This window comes from Phlebotomus argentipes, unplaced genomic scaffold, assembly GCF_947086385.1.
Source record: "Phlebotomus argentipes unplaced genomic scaffold, Phlebotomus argentipes genome assembly contig_15, whole genome shotgun sequence".
NCBI lineage: Eukaryota > Metazoa > Arthropoda > Insecta > Diptera > Psychodidae > Phlebotomus > Phlebotomus argentipes.
The window spans coordinates 16,484,145-16,512,121 of record NW_026776181.1 but is presented as its reverse complement, the minus strand read 5'-3'; the positions used below and the strand labels follow the sequence as shown (position 1 = coordinate 16,512,121).

Genomic DNA, 27,977 nt, shown 5'->3' with positions numbered 1-27,977 from the left:
AAAAGTTGTGACTTTTTATCTCATAGTTTAATGACGTTCGTGTATTTTTTTTTAATTAATCTCGTTTGGTCCTATATTTCAGCAGTGATTGACAATTAACATTAAAAGACTTTCATCAGTTTTTTTTTTTTAATATTTCTCCTCCTTTCATCTTGTAGTGAAATAGAGAAATTTCCTTTACAATATTTTTCCTATTAATAAGTTTCTCATCAAGATTTTCATGTTTATTTATGAAAGAAAAAAACCAAAAATGAAAAACAACCACATTTTTGCATCGTTCATTTCACTATATAAACACATTTATGAGTGAGTTTTTGTGCCAAAAAACAAACCTTATTTATTCGTCACATTTTTTTCTTCATTTTGTCTTATAATATACGAGAAAAAGAAAAAGAAATTCAACATTTAGAAATATGACGTTTAAATTTATCCTCAACATGTACATCATTTCTTTTTTTACCCCGTATGGAAAGTCTTGTTATGTTTTTTTTTGGTATATATAGAACATTTTTTTATCCATTTTCCGTATATAAATTTCATTGGAAAGATCATAACTTAGCGCTATGTGAAAATTTGTCCTTATGAGATGGGGGGAAAGTAATGTAAAAAAATATTTACACACATATGGAGTTTATGTTCTTCTGCTCTTCACTTTCTTGCGTCTCTTAAAAAAAGATTTATATTTATTATAAATTACCTTTACTCTACACAATACTCCCGAACAACTGCCAACTTCTTACCTCATCGTCGCTTTTGCTCCTTTCGTCGCACGATAAAACGCTTTAAAACACAACAAATCATCTAATCGCTAAACACTTTCCACGCTTGGTTTTTTTTCTTTAGGTTTGTGGCAATTGGTCAGAAGTCCATCATTTCAGCTATCAATTTAATTATAGATTCATCTAATTATAACTCCCACTTCGCCCGGTGTAAGTGATAAAAATGAGCCTAAAATGTCGTCATAAATATTACGGACTTATAATACCTTCACGAGTAAAATACAGATTTCAAGGCATTTGGAGATTATTGATTGTGCGCGGGTGTGAATTTTACTAACTCGAGGTGCAGTTGTAGGGATCCTCCAGCCGGAAGTTGGGCACCTCCTCGTGGGGCCGCACGCCCGCCGACTTCTGGGCGTCCCTCACGCGCTCCACCTCGCTCATGACGCGCAGGAAGTTCTGGCCGGCCAGCTTGGTCAGCTCCTCCGCCGTCCAGCCGTCGCCCATCAGCTCGGCGAACAGCATCGGGTACGTGGACACGTCCTCGAGTCCCTTTGGGGTGCTGATTGGCGGGGGAAGAAAAGGATGCAATTAGAATTATTCACTTCTCTACAGTGACGGGAAATCAAATACGGACACTGGAGAACTTGAAACACATCGGCGAACCGCGAATTTCCTGAAGTCTCTTCCTCAACGTATTAATACAGATTGCAGGATTCTTAGGAAAGAGTTTACGGTGAATTTCACCAGCTGACAGTAGCGGATATTTCTTGGACATTCGCGCAATTTTGCGATCCATCAATTCAGTTGTCTTCCGCGATCGCGTTCGCGTCATATTTTCCACCGAATCAAACTTCTTCACGTGCTGAATCGCATTCCAAACTCTCTTCCTGCTGTAGGAAGTCTTCGTGCTGATTTGTCGCACGGAAAAGCCTTCCTTAAACAGTCGGAAAATTTCCTCGCGTTCCTCAGGTTTTGTATGCTTCGATCGGCCCATAATTTGCTCAAAAGTCTCGACAATTTTCACGTCTAACACTGGCAAAGACACGACAAGAAGTGAGAATCTGCACAACTGTTGCTCTAAAGAAATCTCGGCACCATAAAAACCTCATTAAAATCCAATTTCTTATACTGTCCGTCTTTAAAATCCACTCAAGGCTGAGGATCTTTCAACGACTTCAGGGCTTAAAGGGTAATTCGTCACTAGTCGATTTTTAAGGAATTCTTATGATTTCAATCCGATACTTAATTAAAATTCAAATTTAAATAGAAAAAGTCACTAAATTTGCCACAAACTCAATTCGTACACTTAAAATTAAATGACAAAGGCCAAAATTGCCTTCGGGAAACACAATCGCCACTTCTACATGGTTTTAAACTACAAACTGCTGCTTTGTGTGTAGAGAAAATAGTCAAATATTTAAACATATTTATATTTAAATTAAATATTCGGAAAATAAAAAAAAATATCATGAAATACTTAATATTTTCACATTTTTGTGGCCTAATCAAAAAATAATTGAATAATCACAAAGTTAATGGTCTTAAATCGCAAGTGATCAGAACTCTGAATGCTCATTAATGTGTTTCAAGTTCTCCAATTGACTATATTTAATTTCGAGTCACTGTTTCAATGGTGGTTGAATAAATACTATAATCAAAATCAAGCACCAGAAAGCGTGAAAATCAAATAATCATTGTGAAACATTTCGAATGTTCACAATGAAAGCTTAAGAACACAATTGAGTATCTTGGAATGTGTCCAAAATTAACCAAAAGTAGCCTAAAATTTGTGCTAAAACTAATTCCACAATTGCCAAAGTGCATTTTATGATGAAAATGAGTGGCAAAAGGCTTTAATGATTAACCCGAATTATGTTGTCAATACGGCAAATAGTTTATTTAGGGCAAAATGTGGATGTTTTTCGCCACTCAATTAGAACTATCAAAATTTCACATGCATCAACTTCATTGGCGGCAAAAATGCACTTTATCAACACTGACAGGCTCTGGATATTTGTGGAATACATATATATAAATGTATTTTTTCTGGTACACTTCCAATTGGGGCAGATGTTGTGCACGGAGGAACACAGCGTGCGCAAGAAGCATGGTTAAACTCAATATAAACTTACTAATTGATCCCATCGAAACCGGCTCCGAGTCCCACATGATCGATTCCAGCCACACGTTTTATGTGATTGATGTGCGCTGCAAGGAGAATTGGCTCACTTTCATTAAATCTGCACAATGTGCACTAGGCTATTATGGCTTTGTGGCAGGACAGACTTGCTGATTTGCCGGAAAATCAGTGTGGTTTTTCACTCAAAGCTCATCCGGGTGGAATTTAAAGCGTTTGTTTATGATTAAGGGTCAAATGTGTCTCGTGAACACTTTATTGATTAAATATTCTCTCTCTCTCATTACATATTCTCCAATCTCATGGAGTTTCCAGTGGTAGAGAGAAAGTTTTCAAATAGTATGTAATATCATGAGTATCAAAAAGTTTTTACACTGTGTAAAATCCAGTGTAAAGTGGTGTGAAAATTCAAGTGCGCGATGCAATGATTGTAAATTGAGAATTTCCGCTGATTTTTCACCCAAAATGCAACATTTTCCCAGGATGATGATGAATGTTTATTGATTTTGTGGAGTATTTAATTTTGGGGAGTGAATTGCGAAAACTCACCGACTGCATCGTGAACTGTGGCATTTTCGCTGCAACTGAGGAATCGTGAATAGAAATTCACCATGACAAGACCACGATTCCGCGCGACAGCCACGAGGATGTCGTCCTGCACGTTGCGGCTGGAGTTGCAAATTTCATACGCGGAAGAATGGGAGAATATCACAGGTGCATCAGACACAGCCAGTGCATCTCGTACAGTTCCCACGGACACATGAGATAAGTCCACGATCATCCCCAGGCGATTCATTTCGCGAATGATGGTCTGAAAGGACAAAAGAAGACATAAAACCGTGGATTTCACTCTTTAATTGGCCAAATAAACATTTCTGTGTGCAGAAGCGCAGTGAATCTTCCAAAAACATTCATACACAGCAAGGGGAGGATGTGCGGTTGAAATCTGTACACCATTTTTGTGGTTATTCTATTGTCTCTTAAGATCCAGAATTGTTTTCGGTTTAAGAATAGTATAATTAATAATTTGTCACATAACCTCGAAGAGCATAGAATCAGACATCGTTGCAACGTTGCTTTCATAACATTTTAAATAAGCTGTCAAAAGTATTAATTCGTAAAAAGGTGTTGCGATTACCGGACATCCTTCGACTCTTTCCAAGGAAACTCATTGATTTCTTTTTATTCTATTTCTTATTATTATTTCTATTTAACAAACATATCTTCCTGAACAGTTTGGCCAGCGAAATCTTTCAAGAACTTTCTTGGAAACAGGCTCAATATCAGAGATAATCGCGGATGAAGATATCTAACACTATTTTGCCTTGTTGAATTTTTTCTTCGTGTTGAAAATGCCTCTCAGTCACCGCCAAAAACTCCTGGAAAATCCAACGCGGAGGAAAGTGGCCAGAAATTGGACGCAAGTTGGAATATTCTGCCCTAAAAACACCCTCATAGAGCAAATCTCGCACAAAAATTCACTAAATTCGTATTAAATAAACTCTTCACTTTGCCTTGCAACGCCTTCTCGTTTGTATTTCATTCCACTAATGTAAACTGCGAAAATGTAAAGTTGCAACATCAAATTGGTAGTTTTTACTAACTGGAATACGAATTCCGTATTGTTGCAACGACCAATCAGTTTTCAAGTTTTTAAGGAAGCAATATTTTTCTGTTGAGCAATTTCACTGCGTAAAACTTTCACCCTTGATTTGTACATCACTTCCGACTCATAGTATCTCCCCCTTGATCTGCAACAAAGGTGGGTGTTGTAGTTGAAGCTAGAGTCGATAATTTTGGCAGAATGGCAAGTGTAAGAAAGTTGTTATAGTTTCTCCAAGATACGATGAAGTGTGCAAGATGCTTCCTTGTTGCCTTGTTGAGATGAAAACGTGTCTTATCTCGGTTGAGGGAAAATTTTCACGAGCTGTATGTTTTTCTTCCTTCTGGTTTGAATTCTTGTGCTTTTTTTCCCCGTGTTACACAGCGCTTTTCCTCCTCAATCGCCTGCGTTGGTATCGTGCTTGAGAAGTTCACACAAAGTACCCCCAGTGAGAAAGACACCCCCGCGTGGGAGGGGTGGGGAATATTTCTGAATCCTCTTCTCCATGTTCAATCTGATTTCCCACCCTCTTCGGGTGGGTGATCTTGACAAGACTCTCATCAGAGGCATTCCAATAGACTTGCACACACAGAAGAGAGAGTCTTGTGAAAAGACTGATTTCTCCTGTGCTCTCGCTTTCCATTTCAATCGTTGTCATCGACTTTTTGTGTTCCTCACCGATGCTTTTCGCCCAATTCATACCCAGCGAGACACATTTCCCGAGGTACAGCATCAGAGAATCTCGCAGCCCATTCCAGCAGACAATCCTGGCAAAACAGACTTTTTCCCTCTGTTGCGCCGATCGCAGTGGGAAAAGTGGGCGGTGGGTGGGTTTTTGCTGCTTGAATTCATTCAATAGAGCAGAATAAACATTTGTGAAACCATAAATTCCTCAAGTGTTGTGCTTCCTTCAGCAATCAATTGGATGGTACATCGGGCAAAAATCCACCCTCCTCACCTTCTCATTCATCGCACACTGTTTGACTTGAGATATTGTTCAAGTTTGCTAATAAAGCATTTGCCCTTAGAAATTTTGCAATCTCCGCACCGTTCGCGCGCGGAGATTAAGTGGGATAACTTAACGAGCATTTCCGCCAATTGGTGCGCTGAAAAAAATCCCTCACAATTTCTCCCGTGTAACTATTTCGCACAATCGCCTTTTGAGAATTTCCATTTTTTCCTCTGTCTATGGAAAATATTCGCTGAGATAATTGAGTGTTTAATTAAACTCCCCCGCAAGAGGAGCACTTTTATCTCCTCCCTTCTGTTGGGGCAGAGAAATAAATTGTAAAGCCATCGAATCGTCGAGAGTTTAATGAGTTTTCTCATTTGATTTTAATTACGGACTGTTATTCCTTTACATCTCCCAGCCATGAGATGCCACAGTTTTTCCCCAGCTGGATTTCATGAGAGACCCTTAAGCCGACTGGAGGTGAGAGAAAAGTCAATTTTCCGGTGACACCCACAGAATTCGGTGTTGATCTAGCCTGAGCTTTCATTTGAAAGTCAATGCTTTGTGTGGCGAAAAGGTCAAAATTGAGTTGGCGAGCGGAATGTTTGTGAGACGTTTTTCCTTGGGGGCGGCGGGAGAAAAGCGAAATATTGGACATTTAGTTGATATGGAATGCGTGAATGAGACCGTCCAGGGATGAGCCGTTTGACGTGGGTTCAAATAAACAGTCGAACAAATGTTTGATGGGCTCTTGAGGATTCTATCGAACTTCCTTGATTTATTCCACCAGTCCAAGAATGGCGAGAGAGAGAGAGAGAGTCGCACATTCCTGCACATTGTTTGAAAATTCCTCAGATTTTCTCTGCTCCTTCTATTGAATTGTTTGCTCGGCGATTTTTTCTCTCCTTCCCGGATCAGTTTGAATAGCTGTGTGGGAAAATAATTCATCTTACGCTGGTTAGAAGTGGGATTTCTCTTGCCACTGTTAAGAAACCTCACGAAGCCTTTGCCAGATAAGATTTCTCTCACTTTCTCCCGCTCGCTTTCTCGCTCTGTTCTGCTGAGATGCAGTTAAGTTTCAGCATTGATCCTCTTATGGAGTGTTCTATGTGTGGAGATTACCATGGCATGTCTTTATAAATGCTTGTTATGTGTAGTGCATGGAGAACATGTGCATAAATTCTCTGTATTAACATCACTTTGATCAATCTATCAGAACAGCCAGAATGGAAAGATTTCTGCTGAAATTGAAATGATGAAGTCAATAAATGATCCACGACTATATTTAGACATTCCATCTTATTCGACAAAGCTTTCAAGTGTGTGACTTTAAGTGGATTTCTCATCTGCCATTATATTCATCAAATAGAAGAGCGCATTTTGCCGTGAATCTTTTACAGCGGCTCAATTGGAGCAAATGAGAAGAGTGAATTATTGAAGAATATTCTTTTTCTTTCCTCATTTCCCTGCTGCTGCACATTAATCTTCCTTTTCTCGCTTGGCACCGTTGGAATTTCCAATGAAATGGCAACAAGAGTGAAACAGGAGTGTAAAAAAGGGAAGAAAGTGGATAGAAAAAAAGGATAATGGAAGCAAATTGCCTGAGTCATGAAGAAAGATGAATGCAGAAAGTGTCCGAGAGTGACTTTGCTAATTATTCCCGTCCAGAAAAGTGGGCGCGATGCAGGAGAAAACTCACTTTGGAAGGGAAAGTTAAGGGGCAGAAGATAGGAAAGTAATATGCAATTTACGACGATTTCTGATCTAAGCGACCAAGAGTAAGGTGTTGGGAGTTCTTCTAGACTTGCCGCGAGGAATTTTCTCACTCAAAAACTCCAGAAGAAAGTTTCCACGTCTCGTTTTTTGTGACCACTAACGACGAAACAATTCGGTAGAGCTTAAGTTTCATTTTTAATGACGCTCCCCATCTTTTAAATGTTTATTTAATTATCTTCCATCTCACCCTATTAGTTCTGCAAGCTTCATAGTAGTGGAATTGAGTCAAAGAGAACAAAAAGCATTTCTTCAGACGCATTTTGCAAAATGAAACTTCAATGGTTTTTCCCTCTCAATTACATTGCCGCACAATTATGTCATCGATTTTCTCTCTTCTGCCAAACGTCGAAGAAGATATTTTCCGAGGCGCGATTGCTGAGGTGAAATCCACCTTGGAGACAATTTAAGTCCACCCACACACCTTTCGTGTTGTGGCGAAGGGAATTGAAGTCATTAATCAAAAGACAATCCATTTTCCACCGCGACACGTTTGCTGGGATGATTTTCTCTAGGTGAAAATTGTGCATTCAACACCGCAATCTTCATTAATCTCCACACACACACACAAACAGACAGAAAATGGGATTTCTTCAACTAGATGAGATGCAAATTATAGCGGGGAAATTTAATTTTATTTATTTCATTGCTTGTCCCCCACCTTTTTGCACGCGATCCACTCATCTTGAGATTTCGCCTGAGCCCAAAATGAAAATTAATATTCTCAAGAGGGCAATAAAATGTTTCTTCTCCGCACTTTTCTTTTCTTCACTCGCCTTTTTGCGCACTTCTAATTCTCCCCCCTCCCCGCCCGCCCGCAGAAGGCAAGAAGCAGCAGCAAAAAGAAAGGAGAGAGATTTCTCTTTTATGCAGGACATTTTGGGGATGCTTTGGGTTCTTGGGCAAGTCAGCAAATCGATTAAATTTTATTCAATATCAATATCATTTCCATGAGACGCCCTTTCTCACCCCCCTTGAGGCTGGTGGGTGGAAATTCGGCGAGGGCGAGAGCTTTTGCTCAGCATTAAATAATTTGCCCGTTAAATAATTGACGCTCCCTTTTGGCTCTTCTGGGGGGTTTTCACGTGCTCTGCAGTGGATTGAAAATTATGAACTTCATTCTACTTTGCTGGGGAATTAATTTTAGTACATTCTCATTATTATTCACTCATAGTTTCAATAAAACATGCCGTGTGTTCTTGCAAATGGGCAAGAAGACGGTATAAAATATGGTATTAGACACGATTTATGCTGCCTCTTGGGTTTTCTCTTATCCACCCTAAATGGTCGTGCAAAGTGTGCGGTTTCTTGCACAATCAATTTTGATGGACAATGGCAGGTATGTTGCTTGACTTATTGCAACATCTTTGGCTCATGATTGCCGATGGGAGACAAATTGTATCGCAACATTGTCGTCTGCGGATAATTCTTCCCTCCATCTCATCTCATTAATCGCACTGGGTGGGCCCCTGAAGGGGCCGAGGACGATGGGGAATGTCGTGAAATCCAATTTCGTGGAAGTATCCTTCTTGGCGACGAGGAAAAAGACAAACTCACCTTGCCAAAGGCTGTGAGTCCGCCGTGCTTGATGTCATGGCTGGAGTCCGCCCACGGCGTGTGGCACGTGGAGGTGAGGGTCATGTAGCGCACACCGACTGTGTAGAGGGTCCGCAGGACGCCCAGGGAGCCCCCCAGAGAGTGGCCGCCCTCCACGCCGGTCAGGGAGCATAATTGATGGTTCTTGTGCGCCTCCAGGATGTCTGTGGATGCCGTACAATAACATTAGATTGGAGTGTGTGTGTATCCCTTTTTCAAAGGCCCCGCACCACTCGCCGCCTAGGCGCAAAGTAGGAGGAATAATAATAATATCAGGCGATCTGTGAGACTGTGTCGAGACAGTGTCTGGTCAATATATTACTCGCACACTTGTGCTCTCACTCTTCATAACTTCTGCTCTACATGCTGAGCAAGACGCTGAGCTTGTTCTGCGTGTGAGTAATTGATATTTAGGACGAACATCCATTAGAGAGCGTCCTTGTTGCTGTGTGAGATAATTCATTGACTAGCCACTGTCTTCTGTTTGCACAGTGGAAATGCAGAAGGGAAAAGGCCTCTCAACTATTGGGTGGTAAATTGAGGAAAGATTTCCTGGTAAATTCACCTTCATCATCATCACAAACCTGAATAAATACATATGTGGTTAATTAATGGATAAATAGAGCTGGAGAGGAGAGGAAATTGCGGGAATTCCGGACTTTGCGTGCACATGTTTCCACATCTTCCTTATCACTTTGAGGAGCATTTCTCAGCATCCCTCTTTCGCATAATAGCGTCAAAATGTGATTCTCTGCCCCTTGCATACCTGCCACAGAAGCACACGTTGTCAACTCAGGTGAGTATCTCTCTGTCAGTCTCTTGATCACATCAATTTGCTCCAGTGTCAGCTGCACTGCATCTCTGTACTGCGCCTCGCATGGCACATAAGCAGCCCAGAACTGCAAAGAGGCGAAGAGGAGGAGCAGCATTGAGTTGGGGGGAATGAAAAGAAAATGTCCATTTCATGCTATTCAGAAGAAGGAGTGGACTTGTCCGCAGAATGAGAATGACAGGAGGAAAAAGTCATGAATAATTCCACAAACACCCATTCTCCCAAGGATACACTTAAGGGATTGGAAGAGCGAAGCTGCGAACAGAAGAAGGTCGCTGGCTGTCGGTTCGATTGCATGCGAAACACGGGGTGTTTTTCCCTCTTCCAATACACAATCCTTCTCTCTCTCTCTCTCTCTGTCGCTTTTTCCGTTCGTCCTGGAACACTGAGAGGAAAAGACAACTTGGAGCAATTGTTGTGTGGAACAAGCAAAGCTCGAGGCATTGGCGAATCAACATCAAAAGCAAAACGAGCAAAACCCACGAAATGAGTGATGAAGAAATGGGAGCGACATTCAGCCTCCCGGAAAGTCATGTTTCCCTGCTCAATGGGGTGGAATGTGTAATTCCCCAGAAATATGTACAGACACACACACACACACACAGCTTCATATACGAAGCCACAAAGGGAGCTTTCCAGATCCTCTTTTTTGCGCTTCCGGGCGACAAAATGCAGACACTTGAACTCACACGAAGCCTCGTTCATCGCGAATGAAGAATGGAGAGCTTTTCGCGCCAGGAAAGGCAAAGAGAGACGGAGGAAATATTGATGGCAAACAAAAAAATATGGAAAAACTCTCGACAGTGAAACATTCATGGCAGATTCCTTCCAGAGAGAGAGTCTTCCCAGTCAATGAGAAGCTTTTGCATTCGATCCACATATATGTGGAATAATCGCAGTGTTTTTCACACGCGAGAGAGAGAGAGAGAGGAAATCAATTAGAAGCACTGAGCGAAGGTTTATGAAATATTTAATTCTTATCTCCCTTGCGACGCTCCTTATTTGCTCATCCATCGCATCTCGTGGAATGTTAATAATTTCTCAGACAGTCTTCATATTTAATCTGGGAATGTTTGAATGTTTCTACGGCTAAAATTGCTGTACTGAGAAAAACCACAGAGACATTTAACTTGATAGCGAACAATTATCTTACGCAAGGGGAAGATAATATGGCTGAAAAATCTGTACACCACTTTCTGTGAAAATCATCGAATAATTTGAATATAACTGGAATCTAACTAGAATCTAACTGAAATTTAACCAAAAACTAACTTAAATCTAACCGAAATTTAACTGAGAGTTTTCTAATCCTGATTTTTCTAACTGAATTAGCAGAAAAATATAGTGTTTTTACGAATTTCTAATTTTAGTTGCGCTTCAATTGATATTAATTCTTTATTGGAATCTTTCTGGCTCAAAATTTTGTATTATGAAGTGAAATATTTAGGTTATGTTTGATTTTAGTATTTTTTCTTAACGCAAAAATACGGAATTATAACAATTCAGTGAAAATACTTTCAATTTAAGCGTAAGAATTTCAGCTTTAGGATTTTTTTTAGTCTTAAATCAGTCAAATAACCTAGAAAAATGAGTCAAAATTAGGATTTGAATGAAAATTAATTTCTCAATCAAAGCTGTGAACGAAATATTGCAAAAATTGAATCACTTCTACTGATTTGTACGCCACGTCCGACCATATTATCTCCCCCTTGGTCGGGATGATCATTTACACTTATCGTATATCAGTGGAATTGAGTTGCACTTTGAAATCCTTTCTGCGCATCATTTATCTCAGTGCAGGCGCGAATGTTTTATTTTCCCTAAAAGACCGACTCAATTTTTGAAATTCCATCATTTTTGCCATTCCCAAATTGCTGAGCATCTGAAAATATTTGACATATTTCATCTCTTTTGTCGCTCCAAAACGGGGTGAAAAGAATGAATTTCTCCATGAATAACTTAACTTTGGCAAAAGTATGAAGAAAGTGAGAATGAATTTAAATTCCACTGATGACATTAATATTCAATGGATTCCTCATTTTTCCACCAAACTCTTGCACCTTCTGCGTGAAAGAGTGGTCTGTCATCTGCTCTTTGCACAGCATTTTTATGATCCTCACAAATTGTGTGGGTGAAATTGATGCTCTTGCGCGGTCTATCGAACACTCAACCATCAATAAAGTTTACATATTTTGACGAGAGTGAGTGAGTTGGAGAGAGTGAGAGAGAGAAGAGAAGCTTTCTCTCCACATTCCCAACGTGATATCATATTGTGTGTAATTTATTCTGCTCTTCTGCACCTTTTCAACAAAATTTCCTCGCACACATTTTCACTCATGCACAGGACAAATGAATTCCTCTTATCAGTGTGGAAAACATAATAATGCGACAGAGGATGAAGAGTAAAATTTCATTGTCAAGTCGATTTAGTGATGCGCAAAATCACCTGTTCGTGTATTTCTAAGAATCAAGAGAGCTTTGCAATGAAAATAATCCTTCTAATTAATCCCCTGTTGTAGTTGCAATTGTAAGCTTGTGTAGAGAATTCTCATTCGCATCCCCTAAACGAGATACACTTGTCGCTGGCGCTTCTCTTTGTGAAAAACAGTGAATATTGCACGCTGATTGTGTTTCTCTGTCGCATGATAAATTGATTCAATTGAGGGGGAAAATACAGTCAGAGATAAGCTCACCTGTGCAGAGACTCGTCCTTTTCGCAATCGAGGTAGATCCGTGTGACTCCAAGTGCTCTTGGCCCAAGGCATGACATTTCGCAAGTCTTCGTCGAAGCTGCAGGAGTGAAAAGGAGCATGAAAAGTGCAAAGAATGCATGCATTTAAAGGATCTCTGAGGAGTTACTCACTGAAAGTCATTGAGTTGATTGTGCAGGAACTTCCTGATGTTCCACGGAAGATCATTATGGCCATCAATGAGAGGAACAGCTTCGAGGAGTTGCGTTGCCGCCTCGACGCGCTCCTCCAGCGGTGCGCCTGGTGAAAAGTTTGTCAGTGAGCAAAGGATGAAGGAAGAGAGTTTGCACAAGTGGGGAAGGAAATCTATCATCTCACCTGCCGTGACACGGAGGGCAAGTGGAACGGCAACCCCGGCGGCTCCGGCAATTAGCAGAATGGATGTTACGGCCAGCCAATGTCTCGAGGGAACGTCCCAGCCTGGGCGAGGGTGTGAAGAAGAAGAAGTTTTGGTGGTGAGAAGACGGGCAAATGATGGATCAAATTGTGACGGGGATAAATCTATTCTGCTCGTGAAGACACCCACTCGCATTCACTGACATGTTGGTCATGGTTTTGCTCATCTTCTCTCTCTATCGACCAATATGTGTGGTCTCCACGCCTCGAATGCGATAAATTCCATCTTCAATTTCATTGAGACACGTTCGACACTCCCCGTAAAATACGCATGAATTGTTCATCTGCGTCGCTCTGGTCCGTGATGTTTCGGAGGACTTTGCCATTGTCCTTCTCATGGGAGAAATCAAACTTCGCACTGCAAACTTTTCCCCCCTCACATCGCCCAAAGTCTTCAAGCTCTCTGGGTGCTTTCAGTGAAAATTGATGGACTCCCATCCATTGGTGGGGGCGGATTATTCTGGCGCGCGCGAGAGGAATGGTGGCTTTTCGTGTATGTGAAAATAGCCCGGAAAATCCTTCTCATTTCCTCATGAAAAATCTCCATCTACTGTGCGCCACGATGCGGGGGAAATGCGAAGAGTGCGAGGAACTTTAAAGAAGGCAAACTTTCTTATCTTACATCTTCATATATTTGTCTCTCATTTTTCTTCGCCCAATTCCCGGCTCTGTGTGGCGGACTTTTTCCATCGCACTTTGCTGTTTCGGTTTGATGATTTGTCACACCACCACCCGGAGAAAAGCGCGCGCGAGGGGTGAAATACAAGGACAGTATTTTGCTAAATTGCCCGAGAGATTTGTAGGAATTTGCAGTTGTAGCTGAAAGTTATGATAGCGATCGATACATTTTGGGGAAATCGTACAGTTGAGATTGGAACCTTTTCGCCTATTCAATCAGACTCAGCAAGTGTATGAGAGAAAATTTTAATTGATCCCTGGACGAGCGGAGCGTCAAACGCTTTGCAGAATTTCCCCACAGACCCTCGTGCGGATGACAATAAATCACGTCCTGCCGGAATCGATATGGTCGATGGCTGTGCGCCCACACCGCCTCATTTCCATTATGTCACACCTTGGCTCCCGTTCTCCGATAAGACGCCCCCTCCCCCTCCCCCTCCCGCCGCCTTGTATGATTAGTGTAATTATGTTGCTTCCCGTGGCAGATGGAGTTATTGACAATATTTGCCATGGGGAGTCAGAGACAAGTTTACCGAAACTCCTGGCATATTGTGAAATTGAAAACGCTGAACAATGAGGAGAACACTTTGGGGAAGGGGGAGGGGGGAGGGGGGGGGGAAGTGTGATAGTTAATTGTAAAGTTTTTGACAGGACACTCTGGTTGCCGGAAGAAATGCGATAGCAAACAATGCTGTGGCAAGAAGATGATATATATACTCAAGTCTCTACCAAAGGGGAGATAATACAGTCAGAAGTGGTGTACAGTTCAGCGGAAGTACTTAAGAAGTGGAAGTGATTAAAAAACTCACAAGCTTCCTTTCCTGAATCTTGCTTTTACTGACAAAGCATCCAGAATCTTTGCATTTCTTTCGAATTGTCCGAAAAAATAAACATTTTCTAGGTTATGTAACGGATTTAGTGAATATTTCGCATTCTGGCACATTAATTCTTATGCTAAAGTCAATAAGATTGCTAATCATTAGCAGAATTTAGCATTTTCATGCGATAAAACATTACTAAACACTGCAAATTGTACTGATGTCGAACATAACCTCAAAAAGAGTATTTTTGGCTTGGAAAATGTGTATTTAGACCACTTTTTCCACGATTTTGCGTCTGAATCAGTGATTTTGAGTTGAATAGATCCGATCTTATCATCCACAAAACTTCCAATTGGGGTCTTTTAAGATCTCTTAGTGAGATTTTTGAGGTTATGGTCGGAAGACACGCTCAAAAAAGCCATTTTAAGTGGATTTTTTCAGAAATTTCGCATGGATTTGCGAATTACTGTGGAAACAGTCTAGAACTTTGAAACTCTGAACGATTGTACACCGCGCTTGTGACCAGTTCTTCCCCTTGTCCTGAGAAAGCAAGTCTACCTAGGAGAACTTACGGGTTGAGCTGGTTCCTGAGCTGCTGGACGCTCGACTGGAGCACTGCCTGTGGCGCCAGGGCATCGATCCGCTGTGCTGGTGCTTCGCGAGGGTGCCTGAGCTGAGGGTGGAGGTGTAGGAGCCGCCCAGGGTGTTGGAGGTGTCCAGGAAGTGGCTGTAGGGCCGATGGTGTCCGGGCGGCAGGAGGGTGAAGTTGGTCAGGGAGTTGGAGAAGTAGCAGCCGTCGTGCGGATGTCCGAACTGGCTCAAGTTGCAGCTGCTCGAGTGTCCCTTGAGCTTGTGGTAGTTCTCGCCACTGTGCGGCCCGATCGTGTTGAACTTCGCTGGATAGTCGAGGGTGTCGAAGTTGGGTCCGCTCGGGGGTGGCTCGTGGTGGTAGAAGAACACCGTGGCGTCGTCCTTCTGGAAGCCCGACGAGTGATCGACGGAGTTCTCGTGGAAGTGCTGGCAGCCCTTCTCGCTCTCCAGTCCGCCGGGCTCGAAGGCTGGATTGTCCATGAAGCTGAGTTGGTTCGTGGACACGGACTTGGTCACCGTGGGCGCGCCGAAGTTGCAGATGTCCGGCTTGGTGGTCTTCAGCTCGTACGTGATATTGGCAGTGGCGCAGTTGAGCAGCGACACGCTGCAATCCCCGGTCTGGATGTTCTCGCCAGTGCTCGACGGAGGACTGACTGTGGTCTTGAGTGTCGCCGGATAGTGACGACTGAGCGACGGGTTTCGCCTCAGCGGCGGCGGCGGCGGAGGAATGATGTCCACGTCCGCGAAGAGAGTGTTCTGGAAAGATTCCGTGATAAGCCAAAGATGTTCATTTAGGGCAAATGAGTGCGGAGCTCTTGGATTTAGTTTCATTGGGAATGTAGTGGGAAAATCGATGAATTCGATTCCCTTTCCTTCATCCCCTCACGTCTCCTTCGAGCCTCCGCAAGACGGCATCACACAATGGCTCTCGGCCACATTTTATAGAATGTCCATTTGCTCTTATTTACCGAATGAATAGAATTGTATTTGTGCGAGAAAGCCTTTCATATCCCCCCCTCGACTGGGGCATTTTTTCCTTTCCTGTGAGCGGCCTGAGGGAGAGCTTTTCCCCCTTCCTTCGCCGATGGTGGTGGCGCAAATGGGTGGAAAAATGCCCGAGGAATGGTGAAAAGGGTCTTCGCAGTGTGAATTATGTGCGTGTTCACATGCGTTTGGAATTATAGATTGAACGTGAAGCAATAAAATCGAACCCACATAACCAAGAATAAGTCTCTGTTTCCCACTCTGGCTGGGCATTTCTGTTTCTTTTCATATTTCACTTGATCCCCCATGACACAGTGTCCTTTTCTCTCTCTCTCACCTCTTGGCACCCTTATTGCCATACATTTCCCACTAATCCACTCGGTCTCGCCAATTTCGCTTCATTTAATTCCATGTGGACACACGAATCTCCTCGGCCGTGTGACAAAATTTAATTTACTTCCACTCCTCGCCAGGACTCTCTGCTCAGAGGGCGAGAGAGAGAGGGAGAAGGCCGTGTGCTAAATCTCTCTAGACAACCACCGCCCGAAATCCTCGGCAGGCGCGCGAGCGGGTGAGAAGGATATGATATGGCTGAGTGGAGGGTAGGAAAAAATTGAGAAAGGTCACGCTTGGCAATCAAAACACGAGCCAGAATTGCAATCCCGTCTCATTTTCCCTCGCCGTCCAGCAATGACAAACGACCGGGGAGAGCTCACAATTCCATAAGGGAGGCTCTTAATGGTTGAGTTTTTGCCACCTACACATCCGGTGATTGTGCTAAACAAAATGTAAAATTTCACAGGGCGTCAGTGTGTCGCGCAGGGATTTCAGCTTTCCCTATTGTATATATATATGGCATTGCCGAGCGCTTGACCTAGAAACGGCTTTTGTCGAAAATCACAGAAACGAAAATCCCAAAACTTTCCGCATCTCAACTGCCATTTCACTTTCATCCACACAGCGAGTGACTTGAGAAAGAGGGCAGAAGTTGGGGCCAGTTGCGATGATGGTTGTAAATTTGGTGAGTTTGTAGGTGTTGTGATTCCTAAGACATTTTCCCAAAATTCGACTGTACATTGAATTTTATGGGCGATGCTTTTTGTCAGAGAGCTTTATACTTAACAAGATCGCTTTACTGCGGGGTTAAACCAAACACAACCCTGGGCCAGTCGAAGGTACGATATTTTTGCGTAACTTTGTGGCAAAACAAGCCTCGGCAGACCTTCTATTTGCTCAAGAGATTACCATCTCTCTCCTCCCTCTCGGTCACAACTCACCCCGCTCTCAGCAATTCCTCCCGATTGAAGAGGGAGTTGGGCTTGAAAGCTGCCCGATTCAAAGCATGATTGAGGTTGAGGTATGGCTCTTGAGGAGTTCTAGAGAAAGATTTTGAATTCAATGGGCCGTTAACCCTCAAATTGTTGACTCTCTTGTGGTCTCTCTGTCTCAGTCTCGCAAAGAGCTTGTCAAGGGGTAGATATTATGGTCGAAAGTGGTGTACAGCTTGAAGGGAAGTGTTTAGAGGTGAAAGTGGCAAAATACATAGAATATTTGCACTGAAAAATCTTTCATTTCAACCAAATTGAGGCATTTTCCTAATTAAATTTGCTTAAAAATCAGTTGTATTCGTTTTATTTGAGGTTATGAGATAAAATACCTCCCAAAATCATCTAATTTGTGTTCAAGATGGGATTTTTTCACTTTTCTTGGCAAAATTAAGCATTTGCGTTCGAAAAAACGGTTCGGAAACAGCTTAAAAGTCAACCATAACCTCAAAAATATCTCAGAGAATTCTCTTTGTTTAGTTATTTTTGCAATTTGTGCTCTAAATTGGCAAATTTCACCTTATTTCTTAGTAGAAACATTGTGATATTCGCCATTTTTATTCATTTCCAGGCTTGAAGTATTTTTTTAAGCAAAATTCATAACCTCACAATTTTTTTAGAATTTTTTTCACGCATTTTCTGGAGATTAAACTAGAAAATGAAGACAAAAAATGTTTATGAACAAATTCTGGGCCCTTAAATCATTTTTTACAGTCTGAAATCTGAAGCATTTGAAGAGCTTAAACTACTTGAGATGCAAAAACCCGGATTTGCTTTGTGATAAGTCAGAATTGAGTGGGAGAAAGAGATGATGGAGTGGTAAAAGCGATGGAAAATGCATTTTAAGGGTTTTAAGAAGTGTCTGGAAGTGTTGAAGATTCTTCAGAGGAATTGTGGAAGTGTTTGGAAGCCGTATTATCTCCCCCTTGTTCAGAGGGAAAGCTGCGCTTGAAAGGACTTCACTTGATGAGGTTGGGAAACGTCATCTGCATGGGCGAGATTGCTTCTCTCTCTCTCTCTCTCTATGTTTCATGTGCCACCCAGTAAGCCTTTCTTTTGCTGGAAGAGGCACAGGACAAGGACTGTGAAAGTGGTGACATCAAATGCAGCGAAATAGCGGTCAGTTTGGGCCTGATAACATCGCGCATTATTGTCCTGGACAATTGGTGGCATTGTTTGGGCGAGTGATGTGCACAATCGAGGGCAGTTTGTGAGTGATAAAGAACTTCCTGACTTCAGCATTGCCTCTATCAATTCTCCTCTTCCATGGCGGAGTGGCAGACAATTAGACAGCCGCACGAGGAAAAGCGTGGATTGTGTGGGCGGCCTAGTTTGCTGTGCACTTGCGTATATAGACTCGCAAGGAGGAACTTAATTACACATCCTATTAACGGATTCTGGAGCGAGAATGGGAAAACCGCATTCAGTGTATAATTGTACAAGAATGTCTGCCTTGGATGTGACGCAAATATTCTCTCAGATGTGATTAATTGCAGAAATATCAGTCACTCGCTCTGTATATTAAATGCAATTGATTACGCGACACTGCCAACAGGAATTCATGAGATGTTTTGTGCATAATTTTCACATTCGCATCCTTTGGCGTGGCTTTGCAATTAATAAATGCTCGTGGAAATGGTGAGAAAATGCCGCAAGAATTCACCTGTGAAGATACCTAACAGTGTGCAAGCAGTTTTGTTTTCCAATTGAAGTGGGAAATATGGAATTCTTGAGGCGATAAGAATTTTTGTGCACTTAAAGCACATCTTGAAGCACATTTTGAAGTGCGGAAAGCAATTAGGGGATCGCATTACGCATTATATGCCATATGATTCCGAATGTCTAATGGTGATATTGAGAGGAGATTATGTACATTGATTATGCATCTTGTCCAATTAAGTCCTTCGCAAACAGACGTCTCAATTTTCCCTGGGAATCCTAATTACAATCATTGAATATATGATACATTCGCACATCTTGAGGACAATCAATTCATTCAATGGATTTTTCACACATTGCGCATGAATAACTTGCAATTAGGAGCAACAATATAACAACATATTTCCCACTCTTAACACGACATCCGTGCAAGGGGTTGATAATATTGGGGATGCAGTGTCACTCACACAAAAGAAACGTTTTCTTCTTTGTGAATCTATGGTTTATTTGAGAGAAATTGAGATTTTTTAATTTTTAAATAGTAAAAAGCGAATTTTGAAGGTGAAAAGCTTTGAATTTCACTCAAACACCGATGATTATACGTAATATTCCTTTAATACTTGATCTCTAATCGGATATTTACGGTTTTACGCAAGGTTTAACGATAAAATAAGAGTGAAACTGGAAAAATTTGCTAATTTGTGCACATAAGGAAATCTCTAATAGAAAGAGTCGAGAAAAACCGTAAAGTGTCCTTTAATCGTTAATTATTCTTCCATATTCTTTAAACATAACCTCAAATTCCTCGTAATGAATAAATGAATTCCTTTTAATGATCTCCAAACTGGTTACAATAATTTTTTCAACCCTTTGAAATCTATCTTCAGACGTAAAACTGCAATCGACGAAAAAATTTATTATTTATTACAAATTGAAATATATTTTTCTCTTCTTGAGCGAAGCTTTCTTTGTAACAACAAAACGAATCGCGAAGTCATTCAAAATTGCATATTAGCAACCCCTCGAGGTTGTGTAAGTCAGAGGAGTATTTGTATGTGCAGCGAAACACTCAATTTACATACAACTCCAATTGAGAAGCTCAATCTCTCTTGGCGAATCCTCCCTCAGCAATTAAACTCCCCCACCCCAAAGTTCTTCGCTCGGGTGCAGTGTGAAAATGAGCGGGGAAAGAAAAGAACATGTGCTGCGAAGGGAAATTTGTTGCATGGATAAGTGATGTCGATATCGTGAGGAGGAGTGAGAAGTTAAAAGTTGCAAAGTGCCTCAATGAGGGTGTGTTTGAACTCGTGGGAATTCCCATTGGAAATAGACAAAGTTTTCTCATTTCTAAATTGACTTGTTTTGTGGTTTTTCCACCGCTCTTTTTCCCCACATCCTCTAATGCTCACACCTCCGGCAAGAGAGACAGAGTGAAATAAAATTGGGATAGTCCTGCTGTGGCATTTTCCTCTGCATTGAGTGTTACATTGGCTTACGTGTGTTGGCGACAGAAGTTGCCGTGGTCATAGATTTGGGATGCGGAATGCAGGAGTGAAAACTGGGTGAAAATTGCATGGAAAGTCTGTCTTCAACTCTGATGTCACTGCATGCAAAAATTCCAGCAAAACACTCGCTCTCCCAGGAGAGTGAGCATGGCAAAATTGTGCCCTCTTCATTCATTTACAGGCATTTTGCATAATTTATTGTGCCACTCTGCAGTGGCAAAAGTGTTGTTTCATGGATTGTTAGGAGGTAAATTTCGTTGAGTGCCGAAATTGACCGCACACAAAAACGATTTTAGCAGACTTTTCTCCCCAAAACAGAGCGCACAAAATTGCCTTAGATGCAAATCAATTGATGAATTACTGACTGGGAGCTTGTGGGGCTGTGCATGGCGCTGGATGGGTGCCAAGAGGGCCGCCCTGCTTGTGGCTTTGGCCGCACCATTTCACCCCCTGAGATGCGGAAGGGGTTGGGCGTGCGATTCAAAATGTGCCAAACCACATGACAATTTCAAGCCCAAATTTAGCTGTAATCCATCGAGGGGGGGCGGGAAACTCACCATCTTCCCAGTGGAGCCCAATTTGGTCTGCCGCTCTCGCTCCAGCCTCATGAGGATTTGTGCATTTTGCTCACACGTGTACGTGTGACTTTTCTTCCCGTCAACACCGTACTGGCACATGGGGCGGTCTGGATCAGGAATAATCTGCAAAGAGGGCGAGAAGATGATGAGGATGGGATTAGAAGGTACTTTCTTCCAGTTAAGGGAAGTGATTGATGGTAAGATTCTCAGCACAATTCTGGGTCTGCAAATTATTTCATGTCAAGGCTTAAGCTACTTTTCACAATTGATTACATTACATTGCAGTTATCACAAATTTGATTAGGGCTTTGAAGGGGAAAGTAATGAGTCGTTGCAACATTACAGATTTCATATTTCAGTTCGTAAAAACTACCAATTTGATAAGAATTTGATCGCTCAGAATGTCTAGGAAAATATCTTTGGAATAAAAACAGCCTTTTATGTACTTGAAAATGCTTTGGAAAATCAATTAGTTCCGTCGGAAAGCCTCTAAGGATGTCCGGAAACACATAACCTAAATCTAGTGCATTGAAATATATACAAAATGTTTTCACATGAATTTTCTGGCTCTTTTTGTCTTTACGTGATGAAAAATATGAATTGACTTCAGTCGTCAACATTTGAAACGTTTCAAGTGTTGAAAAAGATAAATTTCCAACATTAGTAAATGTTATGAATCATAATCTTGCAACGACTTTTTACGAAATGATGTTTTTTACAGTTTATTTAAAATGTTGTGAATATAATGTTGCAACGACGCCTCAAATTGCCAAATACATCAGAATTTCGATTTTTGGCAAAATATTTAAATAATTCATAGTCTAAATATTTAATTAATTGTCGTTTTCACATACTTCAATTTTAACAATGAGCCAATTTGGGTGATTCGGAAATTTTATTTAATATGTTCAAATTTATTGCAAACAGTCCAAAAATAATTAAGAATTTCAAGGAATAATCAACTAAAAAATTGGAAATTTATCTAAAAACGCTCGTGACTTTCCCTTTAAGAGTTTTTTTTTATTCCAGTTATTTGTGAAAAATTTATTTTCACCTTTAAGCTTAAAATTAACCAATCATTTTGCTTTTTCCATCGTTTTTTTTTGAACGCGCGTATTAATTAATAATGATTGAAATTATTTTTGAATAATAATCGAAGTTTGTGTTGATTTTTTTCATCATGCAATTCCAATTAGATATGCAAATTGAACCATGCAATTTAAATGGAAATTATAGATTTATTACAATATTTTTCATCAACAAATACACGCCTTAATGAGTGAATTTACATTTAAATTATGCTGATTGATCAGAATAATTGGTTTAGGCAGTTTTTAGTGTCATTAAATGCGCATTTTTGGATCGCGATTACCTCAGTTTCGGCGTCGCAGCTGCAGAGGGACTGGCTGCTGCGTCCCTTGTTGCGCCTGAGGGATCCTTGCGCGTCGGCGGGCGCGTGGTTGGGGATGCGATGGGGTTCGCTGAACTGCGGCGTGCCGGAGCGGTTGGAGTCTGAGTAGTAGATGTCGTTGGCGGCGCTGGCGTTGTTCTGGATGTCCGTGGAGTGGCGGCGATGGGGCAGGGCGGCGTCCAGGCGGCTCTCGGCCACCGCGGCGCTGCGCGAGGGCGGCAGTACGCGCGGGAAGGTTGATTGTCTGAGGGAGAGCGTGGAGGAGTCCCGCTTGGACGCGGACTGGTCGCGTCGACGCCGCCTGGAGGGCGACAGGAAGTACACCTCGCGCTTTGACGCCTTCCCGCCAGCCTTGAGCGCCTCTCTGCCTCTCGCGGGCTTCTGCTCGCGTGCGCTGTTGGATCGACTCAATTTCCCATTGCTCACACTCCACTCAAGCATTCGACGCTCGAACTCTGTCATTGTGAGTCTTATTTGCAGGACTTCCACATACTTCACACGACACACGGGATTCTCTTCTACTTTACTTCTTACGGATTAACAACACTATTTATGCCTCAACTGGCAATGTGTAACTTAATTTAATTTAATTTAGAATTGCGCTTTTATCCTTGCATCTCGATGTTACGAGAATGTACAAAATTCCACAGATTATCTCTCGCGTTTCTCACTATTAATATTATTACTCGCAGAATTACACTACATTTACTCCTATACACAATTTCGGGGATGAATGCTTCGCTGCTCGAGAATCTGCCAACGAGTTGGTACAGAAGAGTACATTAAGGGGCCGTACAAAAGGGGGAAAACATTTTTCTCAGCCAGCAAAATGGTGAAAAAAAAAACAGAGAGAAAGAGATTCAGATGAATTTCCACTTTTGTACGTTATTTCGTGCTTGACTGAAAGGAAAATCCAAGATGCAGAAATGTTCGCCATAGTGATGAAAATTTTCTCATTCATGTCACAAGTCGCTCACATTTCCCCGTGTTGTTTTTTTTTCCCCCCCATTCTGGGATTGTATAGTTTGTTGAGTGCAGGAGAAAAAAAAGGACTTCTTCTTCCGGTGTGCACTCTATGTGAAAGGCGAATTATTTGCATTATTACCCCAGTTTCGAAGGCGTCCGTGCATTCTTCGCATTGAAAGCATTTTGTTTGCAAGAGTAATTTGAAGCGAGTCAAATAGACCTTTCAATGGTAATATCTCTTCTGTGAAGATGCTTTCATTTGAGAAATTCATGGAATTTTCGTTCTTGCCTCTCCCCAAGGATACCCCAAAAGGACGACAATCGTGAAGATATGGACAGATTTTCGAATTGAAATTGCAGCGAAAATATGTCCAGATTTTTCAGACGAACGTCTCTTATTCACTCCGCCTTTGCGGAATATGAGAGTCTTTTAACTCCTCTCACATGAATGCTGATGGCATTTTCTTCTGTATTATTGCTTTCCTCCCTTTTTCCACTGAAGCGAACATGTGTTGCTTTTAATGTGGCTGCGTGTGAGTGTTTAATTTCTTCGGTGGAAAACAAGGGAAAACGATTTAGAATTGTGATATGAAAATGACACAATGGCTTATATGGGAGTGGATTTCTATTTAGAATAATGCTGCGGAGTCTTGGTGTAACAGGAAAACGCAATTTTCCTCAATGACATTTTCCACCCTCGCTTCCCAATATTGCCTCTTCGCACGCTCATCCCCCATCCGCACCCCCTCGGAAGAAAGGTGTCAAAAAGTGTGAGGGAAGATATGCGCCTTCGAAAGGTGGGAAAGGAAAAAAAAGGAGCCCGAAAATTGAGGCAATTTACTCGGGAATGCCTTTTCATGTGCATCCACTCTCCCGTGAGGATGACTTGCTTTTCCACTTGAAGGTGTAAAATATAATCCTGTGTGTGACACTTTGGCCCTCAATGGTTTGGGAGAATGAAAGTGTAAAGGTGTTCCATCTGACATTCTCATGATCATCTCCTTATTGAGTCAAATCTCAAGAGATTTCCTTCCATTCGCGTGCTTTCACTCCCCCATGAATTTCCATTGGAGGCTTTCACCCCTCAAGCATTCTCTGATGCCCTCAAGAGTGCCAAAGCACACACACAAAAAAGTCATCCTGAGATCCTTCCCTCGGAAAACGTCCAGGGATTCCTAGTCTCATTTGCCCTGTCGTGTGTGTATTTCAATTTGATCCCACTTAAAGGGAGGCCAAATAAAATATTTATAGAAAATTCCTGCGGTGTGAGTGAAAAATTCAGGACATTCGACTGAGGCAGAATGCGGTAACAATGGGACAAATACAGCCTTGTTTGCCAATTAAATGTTTTCTCTGTCGAAATTACACTTTCGGCTCAAGCTCAAAGACGCGCACAATTTGTGCAAAACAACTCAAGTCATCACACAATGTGAGATTTTGTGACTTTCTTGTGAATGTTTAATGAAATAAAAACACGGGGAAGTTTTGCTTCCCCCAAAAGTTGACTGAACTACTTTTCCCGTGCAGAATTTGATCCTTTAACTAAATGTGTTCAGTAAATTCCAATGGGAAAGTTTTACACCTTGTCAGACTATTCAATTTGTAATTATTCAAGCAATTTCAACACATTTTTCGAGATTTTTTCTTTGAGGTCTTGATTGAGAGGTCCTTCTGGTTATTCCTCTGGTCGAAAAATCACCCTAAGATCCTTGAAAGTCTTGATATTCACTTAATCAAATTTATATAATCAAACAGTTCTAAAGTCAAGATAATGAATGAAAATCGACAGGACAATTATCCTGAAGACACTCAGGATACATTTAAGCTTCATTAAGATTTCAAGACATACTTAAATGGATAAAATGCAAGTGTTGCTCAAGTGGGTTTATTTAATCAGGAGAGTCGTTTATACATAGGTTCGGTTTTAGTGTCAAAAACGGATGAAGGATTAGGCCGAATATTTTCAAACTCGGCATGATAATTGCTCATTAATAAGGGAAGATTGGTGAAAAATTTCAGATCTCTAGCTTCAAAATATGTATATATTTCATATGGAAAATAAACATTTTTGAATATTTTTATTCAAATTTTGATAATTTGTTAGTAAAAATTGATATTAAAATATTAGATTGACACTATTACGATTTCTCAAAAGTCAGCTAGTGGCTTTCCCCTTACTAAATTCTTAGGGTAATTTTTTTTTCTTTGGAAGATTAATAAATAATTTATTATGCGTGACATGAGAAAATCTTCAGTCAGGATTGTACTTTTAATTTCTTGAGTAAATTTCTTGAATAAATTTTGTGGAAAACAATGAGCCTGCCATTATCAGGATGATTATCCTGCGAGATGGGAATCACATTGAGGCGTGGTGGTGTGGAAAAAATGAGGGTGACTTTGAGCTTTGAGCCACTCTCTCGTCGTGAAAATAGCGTCACGATGGGAAATCGTGGGCGGCTCAGTTCGCTCCGCGGAGTGATTAATTTTGAATGTAACTAATTAAAATGTTAAATAAAATCCCAATCTCAATCTTTCATCTTTCGGGGCGATGCGAAAACTTTCCTTCATTTTCGTTCTCTTATCCCCACACGTAGAGGCGAGAAAGGATCCTTCTTTGAAGTTTTAATTAAATATTGATTTTCATGTGGTTTTTGCAAAATTTTCTTCTTCTTTTGCGCGCACGAGTTTCTGCCTGTCTTTCGAGCCTCCTTTTTATCCCTGCGGTTTGTGTTTTGCCTTTTCCCCCCCCAAAAACGTGTATGCTCTTTGTCATGCACACACATTTTCAATTTGTCTAATTGCGAAATTTTTGAAATAATAGACATTGCGAGATGATGAGTGAGGGTCGCGCGAGTGTGTGAAAGCATAGCGTTGGGGTTTTGGTGAAAAGTCTGTGATTTATCATCTTTTTGTGAGTGGGTGAGTGTGTGTGTGTGTGTTTTGTGAGGACGAACGAGGGAGGATGGAACTGGAGATGTATGAAAAGAAAATGACCTAAATTTCTGTATGAGTTTTCTTTTGCAGTTTGTCCATTCATTTCCATCATAAATCACTGGGCAAATTGTCCCGCGAGCACTTTTTGAAGCTCTCTCACACAGTGAGATTTTCCGTTTCAGAGAGAAAAGACTATTGGGCATTTAGACATAATGAATTTTCACTTGTATCCAACAATTCGCTCTGATTCTCTGCAGTCACCATGACTTTGGGGAAAATACGCGCTGGCATGAAATTTTCATTGAATATCTTCGCCAGACTCCCTTTCCCGGCGAAGTGTATATATGAGGGGTTGTTGTGTGAGTGAAAAGTCTCTGAATTTGTTCCAAAATTATACACTCCACCCACTTTTAATCCACCCACATGTACCCTTTTGTTGCCAAAAATTACATCATGCCTCCCGTGGAAATCCTCGCCAGCCCGGAAAGGCGGCAAAGGAAGAGTGCGGAGTCGCTGAAGAAAATCCTCTGTGGGACGATTAGGGGGTGAATAACTGAAAAGAGCGAAATTTTCGTGGAATAAATTACGGATTCTTTTGCCATTTGCACAGAATGTCGAAGACACAATTCAAACAATTGTGAATTTATATTCAAGGATTATGTTAAGCATTTAAGCAGGTAGTTTGGTGGATTAGTTCACTCCTCCTCATGAGATTTTTTCTCTCTCTATTTCCCGGGGAGGGAGAATAATAGAAGCACGAGGTCAGTTTTCTCACAATGCACAAAAGCTCAAGATTATCCATTTTCATGAGCCGCCCAGTCGGAAAGAGCGAGCTTTTGTTGCATCGAATTAGAATATATATCTGGCGATATGTAAATTCCATTTGTGGACACTGCAGTGGAATTCGGAACTATCACGCACATAAATTTCCACCGCATTCCCATTGATATGAAATTGTGGAAACACCGCAGAGAGAAAAGGTGGACTTTTTCCCACAAACATACTTTTTCTCCCAATTTATCGTATGCAATTTGTGGCAAGGACATCGCGTTGGGAATGTGAGTGTGAGAAAAGCTCAATTTCACTGGGAATCTCGTCAGAATATCAACGGTATTTAATTCCGTGTTTAAGTTAGGTGAAGTTGTTATGCTGCTTTGTTGTATTATATGCGCTCTTGTGTGGCTTTGAGCCACTCGTTTTCTGGGTTAAAGAGATGCCTTCTCGTGGTGAGTAACGAGCATTTTGCATTCGCCGCACTCAGGACAAAAAAAAAACCCGCGAGAGGGAAGTTTGCACAAGAATATATATTTACTAAATCCACCCACACAATTAGGGGCGCTCTGATGGCTTCAGGTGGGTGGGATGGTATTAAATGAAGTTTTCACTGGGTGATTTTCACAGTGTCTCCGCAGATTAATTTACTTTCCCAGAGACTTGGGCATGCGAGAATAAATGCGAGAGCAGATAATATAACACACGCACACACACTTTTTTGCTGCCTTTGCCTTCGCGATAATCCACAAGTTTCTCCTTTTCACGTCAATTTCACACTGTAGTTAATCCCTCAGTCGCTGGATACCTTTTTTCCTCTCTCACACACTTTCACCTCTGTCTCACTTCCCGGCAAACCGAGTCAATTAGCTACACGTGAACCACTTGGGAAGTCACTTGAGGGTGGCTCAGAGTGGCTGCAGAGTACTCGATGGCATGGAACAGTGCCAACCGTGAGCTGCCCGCAAAAGCATTCCAATCATCCAAACGGCC

General features: G+C 41.5%; 1 protein-coding gene across 4 annotated transcripts; it reads right to left on the bottom strand.

The window, feature by feature from the left end:
• Positions 1–101: 101 nt before the first annotated feature.
• On the bottom strand, positions 102–27,977 carry LOC132262665 (uncharacterized). Of its 4 annotated transcripts, none has more exons than XM_059762000.1 (12): positions 27,696–27,977; positions 22,275–23,066; positions 20,882–21,025; positions 14,833–15,607; positions 12,684–12,785; positions 12,479–12,605; positions 12,309–12,405; positions 9,550–9,682; positions 8,745–8,947; positions 3,409–3,670; positions 2,855–2,930; positions 102–1,281 (listed from the first exon to the last, which is right to left on the bottom strand). In XM_059762000.1, exons 2-12 carry the CDS (start codon positions 22,773–22,775, stop codon positions 1,053–1,055), a joined length of 2,649 nt encoding a protein of 882 aa, XP_059617983.1. In that variant the 5' UTR covers positions 22,776–23,066; positions 27,696–27,977; the 3' UTR covers positions 102–1,052. The 4 variants fall into 4 exon arrangements, with proteins under 4 accessions (XP_059617983.1, XP_059617985.1, XP_059617986.1 ...); XM_059762002.1 differs by having other exon boundaries at positions 27,702–27,977; XM_059762003.1 differs by having other exon boundaries at positions 27,793–27,977.

Excerpts from the sequence above, each read along its gene's own strand:
- LOC132262665 (XM_059762000.1), bottom strand. The coding sequence starts at position 22,775 with ATGACAGAGTTCGAGCGTCGAATGCTTGAGTGGAGTGTGAGCAATGGG. Across the intron at positions 21,026-22,274 it reads GCTGCGACGCCGAAACTGAG|ATTATTCCTGATCCAGACCG; the intron begins GTAATCGCGATC and ends CCCTCTTTGCAG. Across the intron at positions 15,608-20,881 it reads TGGGCTCCACTGGGAAGATG|AACACTCTCTTCGCGGACGT; the intron begins GTGAGTTTCCCG and ends GAATCTTTCCAG.